The sequence below is a fragment of the Marmota flaviventris genome, chromosome 13 (genome assembly GCF_047511675.1).
Source record: "Marmota flaviventris isolate mMarFla1 chromosome 13, mMarFla1.hap1, whole genome shotgun sequence".
NCBI lineage: Eukaryota > Metazoa > Chordata > Mammalia > Rodentia > Sciuridae > Marmota > Marmota flaviventris.
This window is the reverse complement of record NC_092510.1, coordinates 100,593,096-100,610,855: the sequence shown is the minus strand read 5'-3', so window position 1 is coordinate 100,610,855 and position 17,760 is coordinate 100,593,096. Positions and strand designations below refer to the sequence as shown.

General features: G+C 37.9%; 1 protein-coding gene across 8 annotated transcripts in view; it reads left to right on the top strand.

Annotated features, from left to right (window-relative positions):
• The window catches only part of Setx (senataxin), an 86,513-nt gene that overhangs the window by 3,453 nt on the left and 65,300 nt on the right, over positions 1-17,760 (top strand). For 6 of the 8 annotated variants that reach the window (XM_071601092.1, XM_071601098.1, XM_027942538.2 and 3 more), the window contains 3 exons: positions 6,140-6,323; positions 10,602-10,809; positions 12,808-12,917. In XM_071601092.1, the coding sequence (XP_071457193.1) occupies positions 6,147-6,323; positions 10,602-10,809; positions 12,808-12,917 (495 nt within the window). In that variant the 5' untranslated portion in view covers positions 6,140-6,146. Of the gene's footprint in view, positions 1-280; positions 351-6,139; positions 6,324-10,601; positions 10,810-12,807; positions 12,918-17,760 lie in introns of all 8 variants that reach the window. The other 2 variants (XM_071601093.1, XM_071601094.1) reach the window with 1 other exon arrangement.

Sequence of the window (17,760 nt, the reverse complement as noted above, 5' to 3'; positions counted from 1 at the left end):
AACTGAATGGATGGTATTGCAGTCAGTATAATGAATACAGGACAAAGTATAACAAATTTAAGCTAAGAATTTTGTTTTGTTCAGGTCATGTTTTCTTTGAGGTGGCTGTCAGTCCTGTAAGTAGAGATACACTGTAGTTGGGTATTGAATATATCTTGACTTCTGGGCTAGTCTGTCATTATTAAGTAGTTGAAACCTACTTGTGCATTGCATTCATAGTTTTCTTTCTTTTTTTTTTTTTTTGAGAGAATTTTTTTTTTTTTTAATATTTATTTTTTAGTTTTCGGCAGACACAACATTGTTGTTTGTATATGGTGCTGAGGATCAAACCCGGGCTGTACGCATGCCAGGTGAGCGCGCTACCGCTTGAGCCACATCCCCAGCCCCGCATTCATAGTTTTTCAAGTGTTGAAGATGTAGCTCTTATCTAGCATGTGCAAGGCCCTGGGTTTGATACCTAGTGTCTCTCTCTTTTTTTTTTTTAAGCTGGGTAAGGTGCTTGTGGCCCAGCCACTCAGAAGGCTGAAGCAAGAGGATTGATTACTTGAGCCCAGTAGTTCGAGACTGCCGGCCTGAGCAACATACTGAGACCACCATCTAAAAAAGAAAGACATTTTTAGGTTTGGAGAAGCTTCAGTGCAGGTAGTAGTTAAAACAGTGGTTTGAGTAAGGCCATTCAGAAAAAGTATTGAATGCAGAGATTAGAAGGCTCAAACCTTTGGAGACTCATATTAGGAAGGGAAGCAGAAGGAATTTGGTAGACCTAGTGTCAGGAAAATGGTATGTCTACATGGCCAGCATTTTTTTATACAGTTAGAGTCAAGTAAGGAGCCCATTGAATTGGGTACCCAATAGAGTGATTGTTGGACTTTGTAGAAACGTTCCGTGGGCGAAGGGTGAAGCTAGAATTGAAAGGAGCTGAAGAAGTGGGAGATGGTGATTTAAATTACTTTTTTTAAAAAAAAAATTTTTATTTTTTAGTTATAGGTGGATACAGTGCAGTGTCTTTATTTTGATTTATCTGGTGCTGAGAATCGAACCCAGTGCCTCGCGCATGCTAGGTGCATGCTCTACCTCTGAGCCACGACCCGAGCCCACAGATTTAAATTACTTTTTAAAGGTGTTTAACTGGGTAGAGTAGAAGAAAAAGATTGTTGTTTAAATTTCTGGCTAGTTAATTTTGAGGAATGATATTCCAAGGATGAGTCTGGGGAAAGGTATAGCCATACCTCTGGTGAAGCACCCTGCATTTTTGACACATCAACTCTCTTTTTGGTTGATGCTCAGAAAGTGGCTTTTACTTCTCTTCTGAAACCCCAGTATTATCTATATCCCAACACCCGCCCCCCAATCCGTTTAGGGTTTGGTAATGATTTCAAGCAGTAGCAGTTCAGTGAGAATAAAACACATCTCAGGAAGGACTGTGTTCTGCAGAGTTTTACAGGATTCATAGTAATTTATGAGCAAAATTTTTTTCTTAAAATATAAAGTACACCCTAATGAGATTTCTTGGGTTTAGCCATTGGACCAGGATGATTTTACATTTGGGGCCGTAGCCACAAATCTAAAATTTTGAGAGAAATCAAGGTAGCATGTTATTGATAATGCTCTACAGCAGTGTTCTTTCTGTATTCTATTCCGTGGCATTTACCTGTTCTGTGGCAGTGACTCCCATCTACTTTGAGAAAATTTGATCTTTTTTTTTTTTTTTTTGGAAAGGAGTAGGATTTATTCAAGCACAAAGAAAATAGGCAGAGCTCCCAAAAGCACCTGACAGTAGGTTGCTCTACTCTTTCTTTCTTTTTTTTTTTTTTTTTTAATATTTATTTTTTTTAGTTGTAGTTGGACGCAATACTTTTATTTTTATTTATTTTTATGTGGTGCTGAGGATTGAACCCAGGGCCTCATATGTGTGAAATGAGCGCTCTACCGCTGAGCCTACTCTTCCTTTTTGAGATGAATGAGGAGGTAGGCTACTTTTCTCAGTAGATTTCTTTTTTTTTTTAAATACTTTATTAGTTGTTGGTGGACCTTTATTTATATATGGTGCTAAGAATCGAACCCAGTGCCTCACACATGCTAGGGAAGTGCTCTGCTCCTGAGCCACAGCCCCTCAATAGATTTCTTTAGTTTTCTGCTCTGTTGATTATGTTAAAGTACACATTTTATTTCCAGTAAATCCCTTCAGGTTTTTAAAGTTTAAAGTGACTATAATCTTGTGTGGGAGTAGTACTGGGATTGAAACTGGGGTGCTCATACCACTCCTTTTTTACAACTTTTTCTTTTGAGAGAGTGACGCTAAGCCGCTGCAGAGGTTGACCTCAAAGTGGGATCCACTTGCCTCAGCCTCCCCACCCCCCCTTTTTTTTTTTTTTTTTTTTTTAATAACTATCAGGTATTGTGCTACTGAGCCACATCCAGCCCTCTTTTGTATTTTATTAGAGACAGGGTCTCACTGAGTTGCTTAGCACCTTGGTAAATTGCTGAGGATGGCTTTGAACTCGATATCCTCCTGTCTCAGCCTCTGGAGGCACTGGGATTACAGGTATGTGCCACCGTGCCCAGCTCAGCCTCCCATTTTGTTTGGATTTCAGGCATGTGCCAGTGGTGCCAGCCAACTGTAATCTTTTTATCTGCCAAAGTCATGCTTGAAACAATCTCTGTGAAGTTTCACTTTCTATTCTTGTTAGCTCACTTCCCCACATGGAGTAGATCACCTGAAAACCAGTTTCTGCAAGATTGTAAACATCCTAGTATTATGATGATGTCTTTTCAGATATAAGAATTTTTTGTTTAAATTAAATTACCGTATTTTGGTATTCCCTAGTCTGCAGTTTCCTTGTGAAAGGTAGGTATTAATTAAATGTAAATTAGAGTTAGTGTCAGGAACAGGCAGGACTCTGCCTCTGAACTTACATACTATTTTTTTTTCTATGTAACGAACTTTATTCTTTTGTTCCATTCTTTGGTCAGCTTCTAATTAAAGACTTAGTGAAATTGAACTCCAAAATAAGTTTTGACATTTTTTGAAATCTTATTTTCAGTGTACTTACATGATGAAAGCCACCCTAAATTCCTTTCAGAAGCATGAGTAAAAGTAATCTTTTTTCTTTTTTTGGTGATACTGGAGGTCAAATCCAGGACCTTGCAGATGCTAAGCAAGTGTTCTACCACTAAACTGCATCCTCAGTCCAGTAAAAGTAATATTTAGTAAATTTTAAAAATCATTTTACAAGACAGATACATGTGTTTGGTTATATTTATGCACTTATAATTATTAAATCACGGGTTAAAGAGAAATTGGGGAGTTTAAAAAAGCCTTATGTTGAGAGCCACAGCCCAGTTGGATGAAGCCTGGCATTTTTGCCAGAAGGAGTGGTTGAGAGGTGATGCCAGCGAGCCATTAAGAAGATGATGATTAAATTAAGCTATGTATAATTGCTGTGACTGGATGATGCTGGATTGAAACAGGCTGTGTATTCAGTTGTATATAGACCCCTGCTGTCCGGCAAAAGGGCGGCTCCTGCTGCCTGCGGGTGGAGGGAGTTCCGGTTGGTGTGTGGTGTTCCTAGAAGGGCCGAGTGGGTGGCGTTTGCTGGAGTTCACGTAATAAAGGAGTTCCTGTTTGAACCTACAAGTTCCTCGTGGTGGCTCTGTTATTTTGTGCCCAGCCAGACTGTGGCAGCCTTAGAAGAAAAGTATAGTTTCTTTCAAAACTTCATCAATTTCCCACTAGCAGAGACTTTGTTACTCTGAATTTTATGGTGATACTTATTCAAAAGCCTTGCTTTGCCAAATTTTTATTTTCAAACATTCAGTGACTTTGCTTAAGTTTCCTGTTTGTCTCTTCTTCCCTTCTTAAGAGGGAATTTTTTTCTAATTTTCTCTTCTGTGAATTCTAATATTATCAATAGATTGTCTTTCTTTATGTGCTGTATGTATATACACAAAAAATGCAGAGCCTTTTTACATGCCACTAATCAGTTTTCGTTATATTTAGAGTGATTCAACCCTGAAGAGAATACACAGGTTATGGTTGGGTCCATTCTGTTTAAGAAAGGAACTTAGTTCACAGTTGGGTTTGCCCCCACCCTTCCAATTTGGCTGATATTTTTCTACAGGATAATTAACTTGAGGTCAGTTTTTTTTTTTTTTTTTTTTTTTTTCTTGGTAACAAGAATTGAACTTGGTGTGACCACTAAGCCACATCCCCAGCCCTATTTTGTGTTTTATTTAGAGACAGGGTCTCACTGAGTTATTTAGCGCCTGGCTTTTGCTGAGGCTGGCTTTGAATTAGCAATCCTCCTGCCTCAGCTTCCCAAGATGCTGGGGTTACAGGTGTGCACCACTATACCTGGCTGAGGTCAGATTTTTTTTTTTTTTAATATTTTTAAGTTTTAGGTGGACACAATATCTTTATTTTACATTTATGTGGTGCTGAGGATCGAACCCAATGCCTCGTGCATGCTAGGCATATTCATTTTGGGTTTGTCTGTTTTTCTCATTACTGGACTGGAATCAGGATTGTTGGGGAGCATACCAGAGAGTTGAAGTTCCTTGTTAGGGGTGTTGACATGACTCCTTCCTCTGGTTGAGGATGGTTGGTCTTGATCCCTTCCTTAAGGTTGTGATTGTCAGGTGTCTTCATTATAAAGTGCTGGGTTTCCAATTTCTGTTTTTTGGAGGTGATTGACTAAAATTTCAGTTCATACTCAGGTGGGATAAGGGTTAAGCTTCACCTGTTGCAACCATGGATATCATATGTATTATTTGGAATTTTTATACAAGGAAGATGTGTACTTTCACTTAAGTTTGTTGATTCATTCAGTCACTTATTTGTATCAGTATAGATGAATTTGTACTCATTTATTCTTTGGGTTATAATCCAGTATTACATTATTTTGTTCAAATTGTTTCAGCTTTAGCCATGGAAAACTCTTTTTAAGTTTGACTCTTTGGCTTTACAAAATCTTCTGGATTTACTTTGCATTTTCCCTGCTGTAACCTATTTATTTATTTAATGTATTATCACTGTATACATTTCTTTTTTATTTGGCCATAGTACACTGTTTCCTAACAGTGGGATTTCTGTTAGCTTTTATATGCATTTAGTTATAGGGATAAAACCATAGTGTCTTAGCTTATTTTGGTTGTACTTCATTGGAGTTGGAAATCTCTTTGGAATCTGGTATCCTTTCTATTTACTGAACCTGTTTCATGCCATCTGCAATTCTGACAGGACCCGCCTTATGTATCTTCATTCAAACCTTTGACATATTTGGTTCTTGAGATTTCCTCTTTCTTCCTGGTACTATTTGGCTACTTTGCTCTTTTTGAGATTGCTAAGATTTGGATGATTATTTTAATCCTTTAACTTTTAAGTTTGGTGAAGGCTGTGATGGTATATTTAAAAAAAGTTGAAGAGGCTCAAAAACCAACATTAAAATTAGCAGCAGTAGGTTGCTAGCATTTATAAGAATTTATAGCATATTGAAGAATAATGAGTATGGGCAACAATCAATATATATGTATATATACGTAAATTCACGTATATATGCTTTCTGAACAAGAGAAAGATCTTTTGTTTATATGTATTTTTGTTATTGGTATAGGTTTAGATCCATGGGTTTTTGTTTCCAGAGATTTCTAGACTAGGGCTTCTGGAAATATGAAAGGTTTCTTGATCTTTTGCTTTGCCTCCCATAAATTACTAGGCTACTCCAAAATTTGTACTTTGAAAAAACATTGATGAGTATGGCCTCTGTGTTTTTCATCAGAGTTATATCTGTAGCACAACTGTACATTGCCTTATGATATTTATTACTACCAAAGTGCTTTCAGTTTTTTGTAGGGTTTTTTTTTTTTGTGTGTGTGTGTGTGTGTGTGTGTGATGCTCGGAATCAAACCCAGAGCATCGAGTATACTAGGTGAGCATTTTACCACTGCTTTGTCCCCTGCTCTGCTTTCGGATTTTTGAGTTAGTTGGTTCAGTGATAAGGTGATCAGCAGACTGTTCTAGCAGTGGAGGCACATTTTAAGTTCAAAACTTGGTTCTTAGGTAGAATGGATACCCATATTCCATAAAAGATAAATCTGAAGTGTTATTTAAATTTGTAAATGTCTCCTTTCTTGGGTATAGGTACAGAATGAGCACATGTTGTTGGTGTACGCCAGGTGGTATTTCCACCATTGACTTCCTCAAGTGCTATGCATCCAAGACCCTAACCAGTGAATTCCAGACAGCTGATGAAGACCTCTGCTACTGCTTAGAATGTGTAGCTGAATACCACAAAGCAAGAGATGAATTGCCATTCTTGCATAAGGTAATTTACATGAGATAGGCATTGTTTTTCAGAGCTAATAATAAAGAAGAGAATAAATTTGAACTCTATCAGAAGCATTCAGGGAAATGATGGGAGTTTAAAATTTAAAAGATAATGTACCTTGGTAGTACCTAGCTTACTAGTTGGTATGTAGCAGGTACTGATAAATACTTACCACTGATGGAATTGAATTAGAATCTAAAACAGAATTTTTTATAATTTATCACTTGTCATTTTGATATGACATAATTTTATAAAATGAAGTCGTGTGGAATATTTTTTTTTTATGTCAATGTATTTTTTGGTGCTATCTTCATGAATTGGAATGACTTGACTTTTTTAATTGTTAATTTTTCTTTTTTTATGGGTAGATGGTTACAGATCTCTGAAGGCAAGCATTTGGTTTATTATATTTATTTGATGAAAAGAACGTAGAACATAGAGCTGTGTACAGTATATGATGGTGGGATAATTATGAATCTGTTGAGAGACTTGCAATTTATAAAGTATGCTAATTATGAAGCAGCCCACTTTCTTCATGCTGAAGCTGATGCTCTAAGGTAGGCAGCTATGGCTGGAACATGGAAGGAAAGAGAGAGAGGGCCTTGCTCCTGCCCTTTGAGTAGAACCTGGTGGATAGGGTTGCTGGGATACTTTTAGCAAAACTGCAGGAGAGGTGTTTGAACATCTCATACTTCATGTACTCATATCTCATAAGCATGGCCGTGTTGAGAAGCTGTTTCCCTTAAATTAATGTAGGCATACCTCCTTTGGCTTGTTGCTTTATTGTGCTTCACAGATGCTGGTTTTCTTTCTTTCTTTCTTTCTTTTTTTTTTTTTTTTAACAAATTGAAAGTTTATGGCAACCCTGCTTTGAGCAAGTCTACCAGTTTGATTTTGCAACCCCAGTACACTCACTTTGTGTCTCTGTCACATTTTGGTAATTCTCGCCGTACTTCCAACTTTTTAGTTATTATTATATCTGTTATGGTTATCTGTGGTCATTGGTCTTTGATGATTGTTGTAGGGTGCAGTGAACTATGCTCATATGAGACAGAACTTAATCAGTAAGCGTTGTATGTATTCTGTATGTATGCTTTACTGACTGGCCATTTCCCATTTCTTTCCCTTTCCTTGGGCTGCCTTAGTCCCTGAATGACAATAGTATTGAAATTAAGGCAAGTATTAACTGTACAATGATGCCTAAGTGTCTAAGTGAAAGAAAGAGTAACATGTCCATCACTTTAAATCAAAGTCTAGAAAAGATGAGATAAATCTAGAAAAGATAAGTTTAGGAAGGCATGTCAAAAGCTATGCCTCTGGCAGGGCCCTATGGCACACATCTTTGATCCTGGTGACTTAGGAGACTGAGGCAGGAGGATTACAAGTTTGAGGCTAGCCTCAGCAATTTAGAAAGGCCCTAAGTAACTTGATGAGACCCTATCTCAAAAAAGGAAAAAGGGCTAAGGAGTAGCTCAGTGGTAAAAATTCCCCTGGGTTAAAACCCCAGTTCTAAAAGAAAATAAAAGCCATCCTCTTGTGCCAAAAAGCCAAGTTATAAATGCAAAGTTCTTGAAGAAAGTTAAAAATGCTATTCCAGTGAACATGTGAATGACAAAGTGAACAGCCTTATCACTGATACAGAGAAAGTTTCATTAGTCTGAAGGGAATATCAAACCAGTCACAACGTTCCCTTAAGCCAAAGCCTAATCCAGAGCAAAGCCCTCTCTTTAGTTCTGCAAGACTGAAACGTGAGGAAGCTGCAGAAGAAAAGTGAAGCTAGCAGAAGTTGGTTAAGGAGGTTTAAGGAGAGAAGCCATCTGCCTAATGGAAGTGCAAGGTGAAGCACCAGTTGCCCAGAGGATCTCCTGACATGGTTGACAAATGTGGCTTCACTGCACAGATTTTCAGTGTAACAGAAATAACCTTATATTGGAAGAAGACACCAGCCAGTATTTTTATAACTGGAGAGAAGGTAGTGCCTGGCTTTAAAGCCTCAAAAAACAGGCTGACTTGGGGCTGGGGATGTGGCTCAAGTGTAGTGCACTCCCTGGCGTGCGTGCGGCCCAAGTTCGATCCTCAGCACCACGTACAAAGATGTTGTGTCCGCCGAAAACTAAAAAATAAATATTAAAAAATTCTCTCTCTCTCTCTCTCTCATCTCATCTCATCTCTCTTTTTTTAAAAAAAAAAAAAAAAACAAAACAGTCTGACTGTTGTATTAAGGGGTAATGTGGCTGGTGACTTAAGGTTGAAATCAATATTCATTTACCATTCTGAAAAAAAACCCTAGGGTTCTTAAGAATTATACCAGATAGACTCTGCCTGTGCTTTATATTTTATTTTTATTTTTTCATTTTTTTGGTACTGGGGATTAAACTAAGGGGTGCTTTACCAATGAGCTCCCATCGCAGCCCTTTTTATTTTTTATTTTGAGACAGGGTCTTGCTAAGTTGCTTGAGGCCTCTCTATGTTGCTGAGGTTGGCCTTGAAATTGGAATCCTCCTGCCTCAGCCTCCTGAGTTGCTGGGATTATGGGTATGTGCCACCATGCCTGATCTGCCCGTGTTTTAAGGAGGTTTAAGGAAAGAAGCCATCTCCATAATATAAGTGCAAGGTGAAGTAGCCAGTTGCCCAGAAGATTTAGGTAACATGGTTGACGAAGGTGGCTTCACTGAACAGATTTTCAGTATAGCAGAAGTAACATTATATTGGAAGAAAATACCAGGAAGAAGATACCGGAAAGCTTCAAAGCAAAGCCTTCTCTACAAAGCTGGATGATGGTACATTTTTTTTACACACTGGTTTATTAAATATTTTAAGCTCACTGGTTATGCATAGTAAGATGGATTCCTTTCAAAATGTTACTGCTCATTGACAGTACAGCTGTACAAGATTTATGTTTTCTTTTTATGGTACTTGGGATTGAACCTAGGGGTGCTGTATCATTCCCAGCCCTTTTTCAAATTATTTAAAAATCTTGAGACAGATTCTCACTAAATAATTCAGGCTGGCCTTGAGCTTGTGATCCCCCCGCCTCAGCCTCCTTAGTTGCTGGGATTACAGGCATAAAACCACCATTCCTGGCAAGATCAATGTTTTCATGCCTACTAACTCAACATCCATTCTTAGCCTATGGATCAAGGAATAATTTTGACTTTCAAGTCATTATTTAGGAAATGTGTTTCATAGGGCTGTAGCTATGGTCATTTCCTCTGCTAGATCTGGGCAAAGTAAATTGTAAACCTGGAAAGGATTCCCCATTCTAAATATAATTAAAAGCACTCATGGGAAGAGGTTAATAAAAGCTGTGTGTCGTGGTGCATACCCAGAATCCTAGCTACCAGAAGGCTGAAGTTAGGAAGATCGCCAGTATAAGGCCAGCCTTGCCTTTCTCCAAAAAATAATGTCAACACTAACAGGAGTTTGGGAGAAATTGATTCCAACTCTCATGGATGACTTTGAGGAGTTCAAGACCTTATAACTAACTACAGATTGGGTGGAACTAGCAGGAAAACTTGAAGTGGAGCCTCAAGATATGGAATTGCTTCAATCTCCTGGTGAAACTTGAATGATTGAGGTGTCACTTCTTACTGATGAGCAAAGAAAGTAGTTTTCTTGAGATGGAGTCTACTCCAGGTGAAGATAACTTCGGATATTGTTGAATGACAACCAGGGATTTAGAATATTACATAAACTTAGTTGATAAAGCACTGCAGGGCTTGGTAGAATTGACTCCTCTATTTTGAAAGAAGGAATGTAGATAAAATGCCATCTGGTAGCATCTTGCTCTAGAGAAATCCGACATGAAAGTAAGAGCTAACTTCATCACTGAGAAATTGCCATAGCCTCCCACCTTTGAGCAGCTACCACCCTGATGGTGAGCAGCCATCAACATTAAGACTGTCAGCAGCAGATTGCGGCTCCTTAAAGGCTCGGATGATCCTTAGCACTTTTAAGCAATAAAGCATTTTTAAATTAAGGTACTTACATTGCTTTTTTTTTTTACATATATTGCTGCTTTGTAGACTATGGTATAGTGTAAACAACTTTTACATACACTGGGAAATCAAGAATTCATGTGACTCACTTGATTGCAGTATTTACTGTATTGCAGTGGTCTGGAACCAAAGCTGCAGTGTGTCAGGCATGTCTGTGTAATGGCTAATACTTTAAACTTCTGAATTTGTATACTGAAGAAAAGGTTTTCTAGAATGATCACCCTTCTAGCATATTTTGTTGATATAAAATACACTGTCCATTTTTCTCTTCCTGTAGGTCTTATGGGAATTAGAAACTTTACGTCTCATAAATCACTTTGAAAAATCCATGAAGGCAGAAATTGGAGATTATGTTGACTTGTATATAGTAGACAATGGAGAGGCACAGCCGTTGGACTTCACTGGCCAAGACTTTGAAAATAAACTTCGAGTTCCTCTACTGGAAATATTGAAATATCCTTATCTGCTTCTACATGAGCGTGTTAGTGAGTATCTTGGGTGTTTCTCAACTTACATGTTTTATTATTTAAAAAATTAGCCTGGGGATATAACTCGGTGCTGATCTAGTATGTATGAGGCCTTGGGTTCTGTCTTGTGTGCGCGCGCGCACGCTCTCTCTCTCTCTCTCTCTCTCACATACACACACACACTGTAAGAAGAGTGAACACCCGATACTTGCCATATAAATACTATAGTTAAGGTTTTGCTGAATTTGTTTTGTCTCATACCTACTCATTCAGTTAATGTTTATTGACATAATGTTCTCAGCCTTGGCATTACTGACATTTTGGACCAGATAATTCTTCATTGTGGGGGACTGTGTTATTCATTGTGGGATGTACAGCAGCGTTCCTGGCTGCTGTGTACTATGCCAGTGGCTTCCTCTTCCCCACTGTGCTGTTGTGACAATCCAGAATGACTCCAGGCATTGCTGAATGTCCCTTGGTGAAAGGGATGAGACCACAATCCCTGTGTATGAAAGCCATTGGTCCACAGTGATTTTCACTGATCTCCATGGCATCGCATGTTGTGGTTGTCTAGACTTTGGTTGTTTATATCAGTCTTTCTTTCTTTCCAGTTTATATTTTTTAGTTGTAGAAGGACACAGTACCTTTATTTTTATGTGGTGTTGAGGATTGAACACAGTGCCTCACATGTGCTAGGCGAGCACTCTACCACTTGAGCCACATCCCCAGCCCCTCAGTATTTCTTAATGTAGATCTCTTCAAAGACATCTTCATCTATTAAATGTAATAAATTAAGAATACTTTTAAGGCATCTTACATCTCGTCCACATTTATATTTTCTCAATAGTCGCAAAAATGAAGGATTTTGTCTCTTTTGTTTAAATCGAGTCCTGTCAGGGACTATATATTGAATTTGGTTTGTACAATTCATGTACAAACCATGCACCTGTATGTTTGTACAGGTACAAAAACATATCCTTGTTTTTTTTTTTTTTTTTCTTTTTTGTTTGTTTTTGGTATCAGGGATTGAGCTTGGGGTGCTTAACTACTGAGCCACATCCCCAGCCCTTTTTTATATTTTATTTGGGGACAGGGCCTTGCTAATTTGCTGAGGCTAGCTTTGAATTCACGATCCTCTTTCCTCAGCCTCCTGTGCCACTGGGATTACAGGAATGTACCACCTTGTCTAGTTATTTTTTTCCCTACCAGGTGTTTGACTTGTTAAAGAGACTATCTAGTTGCCCTGTGGAAAAACAGTTTGGATTTTTCTGATTTTTAACTTGGGTCTCTATTCTTTGTACTATAATAAACTGAAAAGTAGACCTAAAGATTTAATTGGACGAACAAATTCTAAGTCAGTGAATTCAAAGTGATTAGATTCAACAATTCTAACAGGGCATTTTAAAAACATTTATTAAATAACAACATTCAGAAAAATATATCTCATGAGTTTTTACATTTATGTAGCCAGTATCTAGATCAAGAAACAAAACATTATCAACATGCCTTGAACTCTTTTTCTAGTCATCATCCCTCTTTCCCATCCCAACTACTGTTACTAATACTTTTTGAAGCTTAAAACACTAAAGTTAGTTGATCTATAGGGTAATTGATAATTCATAATTCATAAATAGCCATTTGGGGAATAAGCTAACTCATTCTTCACTCCTATACTAAATACAGCCCCTAGGTCAAAATGTAAAATGCAAATGGAATTGACCAGCTCTATAACCATACTTCTCAAAAATACCCTGTGGAGATAATTGTCAAGTGTAGAAATATATAGAGAGAGGTAAAGAGTATGCTAAGAACATACCGTGATCACATGAATAGGCATATATCATAAATATTGTGCTTCCATTTACATTGTAAGCATTTGCATACCTCAATTAAAGTTGGGGGCAACTGACAACTTTTCATGTACTTAATATTAACAACTAAGGAGTCAGATTTAGGGACTCTTAAAATGTTGATAAGACTTATATTTTTATTTTCTGCCTCCTTTTTCCTATTTAGATGAATTATGTGTTGAAGCACTTTGTCAAATGGAACAAGCCAATTGCTCCTTTCAGGTTTTTGACAAACATCCAGGGATCTATTTATTTTTGGTCCATCCCAATGAAACGGTGAGTAGGAATGTTAGGCAATAGAAGGACATATTTTATTTATGTAAATAAATAAATATTTTATTTATTTATGGGGGCTTGGTTTTGTTTGATTTTGCACTAGAGATATAACCCAGGGCCTCAGGTATGCTGGGCAAGTGTGCTTTACCTCAGGGTGCTATGTCTCCAGCCCCATAGTGGGTTAGTGGAGGTTTTTGGTGTCTATTTTAAGATATTTGCTAAAATATTTTAAAATTTTTATATTTTATATTATTAAAGCTAAGAAAAAGGTAGTATGATGGGTGATACTTGAACTTAAAAGTGAAGTAAGGGAATAATTTTGATTTTCTTTTAATATGTCAGTTGAATTAATGAAGAAGGACTCCTCTCGTTTCTTACTTGCTTACCCAACTCCAAAAACATTGAAATACTAGTTTAAATATTTGAAAAAATTATTTTGCTTATAGATTAAAAGGTGGGGCAGGGAAGGGCTGGGAAATTCTTAGGTGCCAGAAACAAAGAAGAACGTGAAAGTCAAAACAATGAGCAGGAACGGATGGAGAGAGCAACATTGAAGCATTGAAACCTGACATGGTCTTCTGGCTGAGGTTTGGGCTTTTATCACCCTATAGTGAGGCAATCTGTGCTGCTGGTCCTCACACTTAGAACTGAGTTACTGCACCAAGCCATGAGAGGCTGCTCTGACAAAGTTAGGTAAAGAACAAAGGGCTCGTTTTCCCCAGCTGAGAAAGAGCATGGTCTGGGATCTCCAGTCCAGGTGGTGTTTCCTTGTGCCAAACACAACAATTATAGGAAAAGTAAAAAATGAGGACATTAAAAAAATATAATCACAATTCTTAGAAGTTAACTGTTTCCGTGGTCCAGCAAAGGAAGAGAAGAAGCCCAAAGTAATAAATGGGTAGAATCTTGTAGGCCTGCGTGGCTGTAGGTAGCTTGGGGCTCAGCTTTTGCAGTATCACAGAAATTAGAAGTGCACTCCAGGCAAGACAAAGAACCAGGCCAAGTTCTGTGTCTAGAACAAGACAGGTGGGGTTCCTCTGTGAAAGAAGGCTGACAGAGTACCAAGGTCTAACTACAGAGGAAGCAGGTTTTGGTAGTAAGCTTTTTATCACTATAATAGCTGAGATAATCAACTATAAGGAGGAAAGTGTTATTTTGTCTTAATTTTGGAAGTTTTAGTCAATGATTAGTTGGCACCATTACTTTGGGCCTATAGCAGCACATCATGGCAGGAGTGCATGGTGGATCAGAACAGTTCTCGTGGCCAAGGACTGAAAAAGAAAGGAAGGAACTGGGAGTCCCATAATGCCCTCTGAGGATATGCTCCCAGTGACCTGAAGACCTTCTGCTAGGCCCCACTTCTTAAAGGTTCTGTCATCTTCCAATAGAGCTAAGCTAAGGACCAAGCTTTTTTTTTTTTTTTTTTTTTTAATGTATTTTTTGGTTAGACAAAACCTTTATTTTGTTTATTTATTTTTATGTGGTATTGAGGATCGAACCCAGGGCCTTGTGCATGCTAGGTGAGTGCTCTACTACTGAGCCACAACCCCAGCCCAGGACCAAGCTTTTAACGTGGGCTTTTGGGGACATTTCAGATGCAAACTATAGCATAGGTCTCAACTCATAATCAGATTCTGGGACAAGCACTTGCAGGTTTGGTGGCTGAGTCTACATTGTGTCTTGTGTAAACCAAAGTCAGGGAGCCCTGACCTGCCGACAATAGACTGAGTTCTGGAGTAGGACTCTGAGGGTTAGATAGAGATAATCCCAACTTTATAGTTAGGAAATTGTATGGAAGGAGTAGTGGAGGAATGTGGAATCCCTCCCTGTAGGATGAGCTTGCAAACCAGATCCCTGAATAACTCATGAAGAACATGAGTGTTAAGCTGTATTGCCCAGACCAGTTCTGTTGGCCCTTCCACTGAGGTCAGCTCTGGAGGACATCTGTTGTGAATGGTGTGAGAGGTATGTAGGAGATAGCTGTATTACAGTTTGGATCTAGGATGTTCCTTGAAGACCTTTGCCTGTTAAAGGTTCAGCAGTGTTCAGAGGTGGGCCTTGGAAAGTGACTGGAACATGAGTGCTTCAACCCCATCAGTGAAGTAATGATGTGAAGGCATTATTGGGAGCTGTGGGTCTTTGTGGGTGTGTCCTTGAGGACTGTATCTGTGTCCCCGCCCCCCCTTTCCTGGTTGGTGTGAGCTGAGTAACTTTCATCTATCAGGATGTTCTGCCTCTCCTCGGGCTCAAAACAATGGAGCCAGCCCACTTTGGACTGAAACTTCTGAAACTTTAAGTTGTTATTGTCAGGAATTTGGTCACAGCAACAAAAAACTGACTTCACACACCTGTTTGGCTGTAAAATGGGAAAAGAATTAAGATTTTGCTTTGAGTTCTCCTTTACCATTTCCTTGGATAAGCAGTGCTTGCATCTGTATCTGTGGCAATTCAAGATCTGATCCAGGTGATGATAGGAATAAAACAGGCAGTGGGCTGTGGCTCAGTGGTAGAATACTTGCCTAGAATGTGTGAGGCACTGGGTTCGATTCTCGGCACTGCATATAAACAAATAGATATTAAAAACGAAACAAAAAACCAGAGCAGCACAGAGCCCTGATGTTTGTGAGGTGCTGAGATAAGCAGTTGGGGAGCAGCTAACACTGGTAGTTACTTCAGTGCCATCCCATCAGAACCCTCAGGACTGAGGAATTGCAGCCTACTAGTGCTTTCTCCTAATATTGCTTCGCCCTAACCTTGGAAATGTAAGTTGTGTGGCAGTGACTGATTATTCTTTTTATGGCTTGGGTTTATCCCCCACCACTCTTATCCCTGAATTCATTGGGAGTAAGCCAGGCTGGGGGCTGGCCTTCTTGCATAGTTAGGAAGGTATTTGAGAAAAAGATTTCAATAGAAGCGATAATACCAGGGCATTGTCCAGGAATTAAAAACTATAATAAACATGCTAGAAGAAATAAGAGAAGATATAATGTTAAATGAGAACTGGAAAACTAAGAACCAGATAGGCATAATGGTGCTTGCCTATAATTTCAATGACTCAGGAGGCTGAAACAAGAGGATCACAAGTTCAAGGCCATCCTGGGAAACTGAGAGAAACTCTTGTCACAAAATAAAAAATAAAAAGGGCTTGGAATATAGCTCAGTGGTAAACTGCCCTGGGTTCAACCCCTGGTATTATGGGAAAAAAAAAAGGAAAAAGAAAACATAAGATAGGAGATAGGATGAGTAATAGAATGGCTGTGGCTAAGAAATTGAGTTACTGAGAAGACTAGATTGAGCAGATCCTTAAGAATGAAAAAAGAGAAATAGATGACATAATAAGAAAAAAGTAGTAATGTTAATGTAGATAAAAGAAGTATCAGAAAGAGATACTGGAAAAATAATGGATATAAATTTACTGGAATTAAAATAAGGAGATCACTTGATTCTAAGGACCTATATAAAATCTAAGAAGAAAAGGAAAAGCCAGGTCTCAACCTCAGCAAATCAATGAAATTTAAGAGCGGCAAAAATAAATTTTGAAAAGATTAAGAGAAGACCATATTGTGAAAACAGAATCAGATTGATGCCAGATTTGTAGCAGTACTACTGTGTGCAAGAAGACAGTAAAGGAGTATTTTTATGGGGAGAGAGCTTAAAAACCTAAATTTGTACCTCTACCCGACTCATTTAAATATAAGAACATAATTAAAATATCCTGTTTGTATAAGGTTCTAGGTCTACCACACACCGGCCAGCACCAAATGAAGTACATAAAAGATAAGAATCCAGGAGATATTATAAGAGAGACATAAACTTGGATAAATACTGTGGTTGAATTTCTTTTTTAAAGTTAAATTCAAAGAAAGTGAATATATTAGCAATAATTTGGAATAGGTAATAGCAATATGATGATGGGTTTGACCAGCAAGGAGATCAAGGATGTGGCAGCATGCTGTTAAGTTTTTATCCTAAGGACAGAGGTAGCTGAGAATTATTAAGAAAGAAGAAATGCTTTTAAAGAAATAGAAAAAAGGCTCATACATATAAACATATTGAAGGACATCAATATTTAATGTAAATGGGCTGAATTTGTCAGTTAAACAATAGATTGAATTACTGAAGACGTAAAATCTAGAAAGATTCTGTTTCTAAGAGACACCTAAAACATAATAAGGACAAAAAAAGTTGATTACAAGGGATAGAAAAATAATAGGCAACTACTAGCCTTAAAAAAATACTGGTGAAGTTATAGTATTATCACATAGTCTTTTTTTAGAAAGGGTTGTATGTGGTCAAGTGAGTAATATTCTAAAGTAACATCAAAGTAGATGTTGGAAGTATTGGTAGAATTAACAGGGAGATATATGTAAATTCATTAATGTTGTATGAGATTTCGACATACTCCTGTTAGTCGTCATTTTATTCATTTTTCTTTTTTGCAGTGCTGGGAATTGAACCCAGGATTTGTGCATGCTAGGCTAGTGATCTACCACTGAGCCACATACCCAGACCTTCCTGTTCTTTTATATATATATATATATATATATATATATATATATATATATATATATATATATATATATATATATATTGTAGGTGAACACAATAGCTATATTTATTTTTATGTGGTGCTGAGTATCAAACCCAGTGCCTCATGTGTGTGAGGTGAGCGCCCTACCACTGAGCCACAAACCCAGCCCCCTTTCTGTTCTTTATTGATGAATCAGTAGACAAAATCCAGGAAGGGAATTAAATATCTGTATAAGGCAATTTATAAGCTTGACTTATGGGCTACATATATGAGCTGTGCATCTAACCAGTTTTTCAAATACTACAAAGATGA